Source organism: Zootoca vivipara, chromosome 14 (assembly GCF_963506605.1).
Source record: "Zootoca vivipara chromosome 14, rZooViv1.1, whole genome shotgun sequence".
NCBI lineage: Eukaryota > Metazoa > Chordata > Lepidosauria > Squamata > Lacertidae > Zootoca > Zootoca vivipara.
Window position 1 is genome coordinate 45,735,426 of NC_083289.1, and position 9,104 is coordinate 45,744,529.

General features: G+C 47.1%; 1 protein-coding gene across 3 annotated transcripts in view; it reads left to right on the plus strand.

Annotated features, from left to right (window-relative positions):
• The window catches only part of MYH11 (myosin heavy chain 11), an 82,661-nt gene extending 73,997 nt beyond the window's left edge, over positions 1–8,664 (plus strand). For 2 of the 3 annotated variants that reach the window (XM_035132124.2, XM_035132125.2), the window contains 4 exons: positions 1,353–1,561; positions 2,411–2,519; positions 3,343–3,515; positions 7,916–8,664. In XM_035132124.2, coding sequence (XP_034988015.1) covers positions 1,353–1,561; positions 2,411–2,519; positions 3,343–3,515; positions 7,916–8,063 — 639 coding nt within the window. In that variant the 3' untranslated portion in view covers positions 8,064–8,664. Of the gene's footprint in view, positions 1–1,352; positions 1,562–2,410; positions 2,520–3,342; positions 3,516–4,990; positions 5,024–7,915 lie in introns of all 3 variants that reach the window. The other variant, XM_035132126.2, reaches the window with a different exon arrangement.
• The last annotated feature ends 440 nt before the right edge of the window (positions 8,665–9,104 follow it).

The window sequence follows — 9,104 nt, forward strand, 5'->3', positions numbered from 1 at the left end:
TCCCCCCCCCTCCTGCCCCTGCAGCCAAGGGGGGCCTGGGTTAACAGGCTTTAGTATAGCGCAAACTTTGATTATGCACAGGGAAAGCAAAAGAATTATGTTACTCGGTTTATTGCATTGTTTGCTTTATTGCAGCGGTCTGGAACCGAACCCACAGTGATCTCCCAGGGGATGCCTGTACACGCACTAGCTGGGGTTAATGATATAAGGGAGGCCCCCTGAAGATTTGTAAGCCTTTTGGTGTGTGCACTTATCCAAACGCATGCAGTTTTGCTCCCTTGCTTGCAAAAGCAGGTGTGTTTGGAGAAATGCACGCAAAGATTGCTAAGAAATTTCATGCGGCCTCTTATGAAAAAAAGAGAAAGCAATCTGATTTTGGAAATGGAGCAAAAGATTGGGAAAATGGGAAACCGAGTTCTCACCTGCACTATACATTTAAAGCTGAATCATACTACTTTAAAGCAGCCATGGTTTCCCCTCTAAGAATCCTGGGAGATGTAGTTTTTTGAAGGGTGCCGAGAGTTGTTAGGAGTCCCCTTTATTCTCATCACAGAGTTACGGTTCTCAGACCCTACGCCAAAGGATAAATGGACATAAATCTGACATCAGGAACAACAAGACAGAGAAACCAGTAGGAGAACACTTCAATCTCCCAGAACATTCTATACAAGATCTCAAAGCAGCTGTTTTATTACAGAAAAATTTCAGGAACAGACTGGAAAGAGAAGTTGCTGAATTGGAACTCATTACCAAGCTTAAAACCATGGAGCCACCTGGGATGAACAAAGACATTGGATTCTTATCTCATTATGCATGATCAAGCTTTCTTTAGCGCCTCAGCCCTTGCTTTTCCCCCGCAGGACCAATTGCAGTCATCAGCAGTCGTTAACAGCCATCTACAGGTTTACCACTCCCATCAGCCCATCACCCATTCCCACCACCCCCCTGTATATACATAAGGGTCTGACTTCTGTTTCAAGAGTATCTGAGGAAGTGTGCATGCACACGAAAGCTCATACCAAAATAAAAACTTTGTTGGTCTTTAAGGTGCTACTGAAAGAATTTTTTTATTTTTGCTTTGACTCAGACCAACACGGCTACCTACCTGTAACTTTTCCCTGGGAAGTTTGGGAACTGTAGCTCTGGGAGCGTCTCCTAGTGGCTCTCAGCACCCTTAACAAACTACAGTTCCCAGGGTTCTTTGATGGCTGCTTAAAGTGGCGTGATACTGCTTCAAATGTTTAGTGCAGACGGGGCCAGAGAGCAACTGAACAGGACAGGCTTGGCCATCCCTAATCGGACTTGTTTTCCCCGCCCCACTTTGATTGATCTGTCCCTTCGATTGGTTCCAGTCAGAACAGCTGAACAACGAGCTGACCTCCGAGCGCACCGCAGCGCAGAAGAACGAAAGCGCCCGGCAGCAGCTGGAGAGGCAGAACAAGGAGCTGAAGTCCAAACTGCAGGAGATGGAGGGAGCCGTCAAATCCAAGTTCAAGGCCACGATCACAGCCCTGGAAGCCAAGATTGGGCAGCTGGAAGAACAGCTGGAACAGGAATCCAGGTACTGGCAGCTGGGGGTATCCACATGCTTCTGCGTCCCAAATCCCGCCCTAGAGCGTATGCTCAAAAGTAATAGGCTCAGCCACATACTGGAGAATACAGGTTTCCGGGCTGAGGATTTTGATTTGGACACAAGCAGTTGAGGTTCGTTGGACTCCAACTCCCATCAGCCCCAGCCAGCTTGGCCCAATAGTCCAGGACGAGGGGAGTTGTAGTCTTAGGTACAACTAAGCTCCCCCTTCCCCATTGTAGAGGGACAAAAGTTCCCAGCAGGAAGTTGCTGAAAGGAGCGGTGCGTGCTGGAATTGGACGTAAATATGTCATAATCTGTTATTGCTCAGGAGGTGTGCTTGTGAATGTCTGCATGAAATTGAAAAGAAACAGTTCTATGCAAATATAAGCAGCGTGCTTTTAAACAACACGAACTTCTGGGAAATACTTTTGAACGATTTTATAAATATATCCGAAAAGGTTAAAAAAGAAATTCTTTGTGCATTACCATATATGTGTGTGCACATATACATAAACAAACTTTGTGGGTTTTTTTCACCATTTATTATTATTTTTATTTTTAAAAAATATTCCTGCAGGAGTGCAAATTGTGGTGTGCCTTTCCCCCTTTCCTTTTAGACATCATTGGGAGGGCTCATTTGCAGAATCAGTTACCGATATTCCGCAGTCCAAGCTGAAATCCAAAGCAATTTCATCCCTTAGGGAAGCTGAAAAGATTTTAACAGAGAACTGCATTTTCTGCCCTTGAATCCTGCTCAGTTCCCCTCTTCCCAGCCACAACTTTCCTCCATGGGGACTAGTACCTTTAACCTTCCCGTTCAATTCCGTTGCTCCACAGAGAAAAGCAAACAGCAGCAAAGACCCTCCGCCAGAAAGACAAGAAGCTCAAGGAAGTCCTGCTGCAGGTTGAGGATGAAAGGAAGCAAGCAGAACAGTACAAAGACCAGGTGTGTTGATGGCATGGGCTAGCTGAGAAGCCAAACTAGAAGGCAGTGTGGGAAGAGGGCTTGGTTTGAAGGATTTGCTGGAAAGTTGAAAGGGAACAATACCACATTTTTGCGGATCTAATGCGCCATCATGCACATCTCAATTTATTTATTTATTTTGAAAATTTAGTTTTTCAGGCTTTAAAATTTTACAATCAATTATCCAACAACCACTATAAAAACAAGATTCCAAGGAATCTCCTGAACTTCCCTCCTCCCCTTTGTGGGTCCTTATAAATTAACCTTTCCCTCCTGCATCTTTTATATTAATCCAAGCGCATCTCAATTTTCTAAACCCTGAAACCAAAAAACAGTATTTTCTGGCGAGTGTAAATGCGCCCTAATTTTCATGACGTAATTTGTCCCAAAAAAGGTGCACATTACATTACAGTAAATATGGTGATGATGATAATGTTATTATTTGTACCCTACCCATCTGACTGTGTGGCCCCAGCCACTTTGGGCAGCTTCCAGCAGAATATAAAAAAACACGGTAAAAGACCAACCCTTAAAAACTTCCTGATACAAGGCTGCTTTCAGATGTCTTCTGAAAGTCATATAGTTGTTTATCTGTTTGACATCTGACGGGAGGGCATTCCACAAGGCGGGCGCCACCACCAAGAAGGCCCTCTGCCTGGTTCCCTGTAACCTCACACTCCCGATAGGGGTGGAGATGCTTCTTCAGGTAAATAGGGCTTCAGGTACACAGGAAAGCTTGAGCAGCCAAAAGGCTGGCTGGGGGCGCCACCAACTCTGGGCTCCTTGCCTTTCCGTCTTCCTTTAGGCCGACAAGGCCAGCTCTCGCGTCAAGCAGCTGAAAAGGCAGCTGGAGGAGGCAGAGGAGGAGTCCCAGCGCATCAATGCAAACCGCAGGAAGCTGCAGCGGGAGCTGGACGAAGCCACCGAGAGCAACGAGGCCATGGGGCGGGAGGTGACCGCCTTGAAGAGCAAACTCAGGTGAGTGCTCTCTCCGCCACAACCTCCTCCCGTTTGCGGTAGAGCCATAGAGCAAAAGGTTGCCCATGTGGGAACGTGGCCCTCTGCCCGAAAAAGGTCCTTCCTCTCTGATGGGTGTCGACTCTGGTGTATGAAGTGGAATCGCCCACTTAAGAGTTCACCAACTCTCATTTGTGTGTTCTGTTCCCTGCCCACAGATGGAGCTTGGCACGTATGAGAGAGCTGGTCTGTAAGGCTCAGTTAGGATGCCATCGCTGTCACAGCCTGCGGCTCCTCTCTGCCCTGGCTGTGGGAGGGGATGGGGGTCATTTATGAAGGGCCATAGCTCAAGGGTCAGGCCTGTTTTGCACACAAAAAGTCATAGGTTCAGTCCTGAGCATCTTCAGCCAAGGCTGCGAAAAACATAAACCTGTGAGCTTGGTGAGCCTCTGCAAACCAGTCGTCTGATTCGGTAGAAGGCAGCGTCCTAGGGCCCCAGCTACCTTCTTCCTCTCCGCTGCCTGTTTTCTCTTGCATTTAGCGAGGAGAAATCCGATTCTATGTACATTCAAAGCTGAATCTACCCAGTCCGCATTTTCTGAAGCAGCATGCAAACCGAAACACAGCTAGCCTTCAAAATTTGCACGTATCCCAATTTTTGCAATGCAACATTTACCCCAAATGCATCTATTAGGGGGAAGCGTGCGTAAAAACGGAAGATATCAGGGGAAATGTATTATATTAAACTTGTCAAAATTTCATATTTAAAATGCGTTTCTTAGGAGAAATTTGCGCTTGAACGCTGATGAGTTTTCACGAGGGTTGTTTTTTTTAATGGAAATTGCTGCAAAATGTGCAGCACCGAGTTTAAGATCGGAGAAAAATGAGAAAGTGGGAGAACCAAAATGGGTAGATCCTTCCCCCCTCCTGCAATTAAAAGAGCAGCACACAAACACACACAGAGAAAGGTTTACCCTCTAGCACTGGGATGGAGAAACCTTTTCCAGGCAGCAGGCTAGACCCTTAAGCTCTCCCAGCAAGTCACTTTAATGTGGCTGCGGGACCAGCCCCTGCCAATCCCCTTGACTCCAGGTGAACTTCTTCTCCATAGTAGCCTCGCTTGAGCTTAGGCCTTGGTGCAAAGGAAGATCTCGGCTGCTCTGAGCGGGGCTCAGAGGTTAGCACCGATCAGCTGGGCTCAATATCAGCAGGGATTAGCTCCACACAGGAGCAAATTCCCATTTAAATGGCCCCGTATAGAAACCCCACTTTCCAAGGACAAACTGGGAGTGCCTTTTAAGACCCCTGCTTGCTCCTTTGCACCTGTCTCGGCCTGTGGACCAGAGGCTCCCGACTGCAGTTCCGGCAGAGCATAAACAGTGTGATTTTTTTAAAAAAACCAAAACCAATAAATGACTTGAAAGTAACCCTTCCTGCAAACAGATGTTGAGTGTCTCCTTCAGCTAACTGCTTGAGATGCCTTATCTCTCTTTCAGAGGGAACCCAGAACCTTCGCAGTGACTGAGCAGGTACCATGCCTTCATCTTTGCAGTCCCCTTGTGTTTTGTAAAAAAAAAAAAAATCAAACCAAACCAAATCAAATCCCAGTCCCCCACCCTCTTTTCTTTTTGTCCTGAATAAAACCCATGTGAGATTTCTGCAAACTCTGAAGGCTTGGATATCTAGATGTCAATGTCTTGTAGCAAAAGAGACAAATATTACAGATTTTTGCTTTGTTGCCTGCCTGCCTCCCTCCTTTCGTTAACATCTGCAGATCTGTGCTCCGTTTCACAAAATGCTAGAGTTTGGCATAGCCTTCCTTCCCTACTTTCTCCTCTCTGACAATCACGTTTAATCCTCGCTGCCTTTGCAAAACCGCATGCACCAGCCGTCTGCCGGGTGTGAGCAGAATGGCGCACTGCATTCCAGGCAATAGTCATGTACAGGTGAAACTCGGAAAATTAGAACATTGTTGAAAAGTGCATATATTTCAGTAATGCAACTTATTATTTTTTATTACATTTTTAATTTTTACAAATGCTTTCTTTCGGAAATTCCACAGTAATAAAACAAATAGTTACAATAATACAAAAATAAACAAAAATAAGCATCGCTATTACATTTCATTAATTACATTCCATTTATAATTGACCTAAAGGTAAAGGTAAAGGGACCCCTGACCATTTGGTCCAGTCGTGACCGACTCTGGGGTTGCGGCGCTCATCTCGCGTTATTGGCCAAGGGAGCCGGCGTACAGCTTCCAGGTCATGTGGCCAGCATGACAAAGCCGCTTCTGGCGAACCAGAGCAGCACACGGAAACACCGTTTACCTTCCTGCTTGGAGCAGTACCTATTTATCTACTTGCACTTTGACGTGCTTTCAAACTGCTAGGTTGGCAGGAGCTGGGACCGAGCAACGGGAGCTCACCCCGTCGCGGGGATTCGAACCGCCGACCTTCTGATCGGCAAGCCCTAGGCTCTGTGGTTTACCCCACAGAGCCACCCGTGTCCCTCTATAATTGACCTGCCTAACGGCAAATAATTACAATTACAACAAATAATGGCTTGACATATCTTGCTTTGCATGTCATGCATCTATCTCATATATTGGTTTCACTTTTTAAGTTGCATTACTGAAATAAATGCACTTTTCAACGATAAGTCTAATTTTCTGAGTTTCACCTGTATCACGATGCCAGAGTATCCTGCCTCTGGGCTGCTTTTCTGTAGGAATTTGGTTGCCCGAGAATTCGGGGGTGCAGTACAGTTAACTGACCACCGTGTGTGCATTCGCTTGGCACCAAAACAAAATGCACTGTCCCGCCTTCAAGGCCAGAAACTCGCCGCTGAGTTTTGTGTCACCTGCACCCTTTCTGCACAGAAAACGGCGAAGCACTGAGCTAGGGATATGCACACCCCCAACCCACAGCTAGGGACCGTCTTAGCAGTATTGATCCGCTCAATTGCTCAATATTGGAACTTGCTCAGGTGTGCTGAGCGCCTTCTGATGCCAGTCATTGACGGACAGCCCGGGAAAACCACTTGCCCCAAGCGGCTGCTCCGCTTGCATTCTGTAATATTTGCAGAGGTTCTCTTTTTGCAAGGAAACAAATTGTGCTTTGCTGGGCTGTTGCTACACAGATTCTGGTCCCCGTCCTCTTCCCGATAGGCACAGGGGTGTGGACATAACCATTCATTCACACCCATGCCGCCCTTCCTGTATATCTTGCAGGGCTGGGGCAAAATGTAACCAAAATGACCAGGGCATTGGAAAACTTGCCCCAACCTAAGAACAGGCTATGTAATATTTGGAGTTCTGTAGGGTTGTGGTTTTTGTTTTGCAGTGGGGAGAGGTTGACAAAGGGGTGACTCAGTTTTAAAGAATGAGGAATATCTAGGAGAAAGCAGATAAAAGAGCAATGCTAGAACAGTGTGGGTCAGCTAAATTAAACTGGCTTGCGGTAGATTCACATAACACGTAATGAATTTATGGAACTGTCTGCTGCAAGATGGCAGAATTGAAAGGGGGGGTCCTTTCCAAGCCCCTGCAATGCAGGAATCTTAACTAAAGCACTCATGACAAATGGCCGTCCAACCACTGTTGGGGGCAGCTTTGTTTTGAAGCTGAGAAAGGTTAGACCAGGCACCCCCAAACTTCGGCCCTCCAGATGTTTTGGACTACAATTCCCATCATCCCTGACCACTGGTCCTGTTAGCTAGGGATCATGGGAATTTGTAAGCCAAAACACCTGGAGGGCCGCAGTTTGGGGATGCCTGGGTTAGACGAGCCTCTGGAGTCAGAGGAGGTGGTCTGCCATCAGAAAGCGAAGGTATAGTCTTGCCTTCAGCCCCACCCCACCCCCACCCCGTTCTCAGCTTCGCTTATTCATCTGGCATCATCACTCCAGGCAGAAGGTTGCTAGACCTCATGGTCTTTTATAACGTTCTTTACCTGCATCACTTGTAGCTCCAGCCCACCCCTCTATGTCAGAATAAAAGATGAGCACGTAGTCCCACACCTAATCCAAGAATGATGCTTTTTAATCCTCTTTGCAGCCAACCAACTAACCATCCACACACCCCGCCACGGGAGCAGACCTACCTAGTCGGTAGAGCTGCCTTGCTAACTATAGCCTGCTAAAAGCAGGGGTTGCCAACCTTTTGGGGTGCATTTGCAAACCGCGGGGGGGGGGGGACACACCATCACAGACTGCCGCTTTCAAACATCAATAAAGCAGGGGGGGGCGAGGGAGGGCTTCCTTGCAGACATGTTGTTCGCACACAGCCACTATGTTGGCAACCCCTGGCTTATACCTTCAACCTTTCCCTGCTTCTGAGGGCCAGGGGTGGTGGAAAAGTTCAACGAGCTGCCGGGTTCCCATTTCTTCCTCCCTTCTTATTTCGTATTCCTTTAACCGCAGGCGTGGAAACGAGCCGTCCTCCTTTGGCCCCTCGCGCCGATCTGGGGGTGGCGGCGGCGGCCGGCGTGTGATCGAAAATGCCGAAGGGTCGGAGGATGAAGCGGATGCCCGGGATGGGGATTTCAACGGAACAAAAGCCAGTGAATAATAATGAATTTTTTAAAATTTGTTTTAAAAGACACGCTTGCTGATTTTAACTCTGCACCAAAAAAAGGGGGGGTATAAAAGAGGGGTAATTGTAGCACTGTATGCTGCTTTCTTGATCCCAAAGACATATTGACACCTCCCTCGAGGCCTTGATGAGAGCACAGCTGCCTTTTACTCCAATGTATACACCAACCCTCCTAGCTGTTGCAGAATTGCTGTTTTTTTGCCCGCTGCCGGGCATCATTCCAGAGCGAATGTACTTCACCGAGGGACTAATGCAACAGGGTGGGGTGACCAAAAACGCCCCCCCTCTTTATTACAGACCAACAGCAAGACAAAATCTATTGGGCTTCTGGCCTCTTCCCTAATCTCGCTGCCCTTCCCTTTATGAACTTCCTTCGTAAAGTTTCAGGTACTATTTTCCCCACTCAGATTGTGCACTCCCCCCCCCCCTTCCAACTCCCTCCACCCAGTTCACAAGATCAAAGTGCCTTTCTTCATCACTTTTTTTGGGGGGGGGGAATGAAGAGTACTAAACCAACTGTTATTGTTCTAGATGAATTTTGTGCTTAAATACACACTAATAAAGGTTTATAAAATCACTGGGGCTGCTCTTGAGTTTTGCCGGCCTGATCTGAGCAAAGGGAAAGGTGTACTAGGTTTATACAGAGTTTCCCAGCTTCAGGCAGGAGACTTTAGCCTGCCTGCAAAGAGGACTAGAGACTTGCTCTGTTTTTAAAACAGTCACAGGAAACCCCAAGGGGCAAGCGTGCTCCCAATATGGAGTCCAATTCTGACTGGTGCTTCTGACAGCGCAATGTTGCCTACTGAACACTAAACTGTAAAATGTGTACTCAATCTCCTTCAAAAGAACAAAAATAACAGTTTCCAAAAGATTTAAGAGGATCTAACTGGTGGTGGAATGCCATTATAGCAGGGGAGGGCTGGGAACACACAGGGGGGCAAAATGAAAAGGAACAATAAATTGTTAAATTTTCACCTCTCCAATGGCATAAAACGCCACCCTCCTCATACAGCCAGT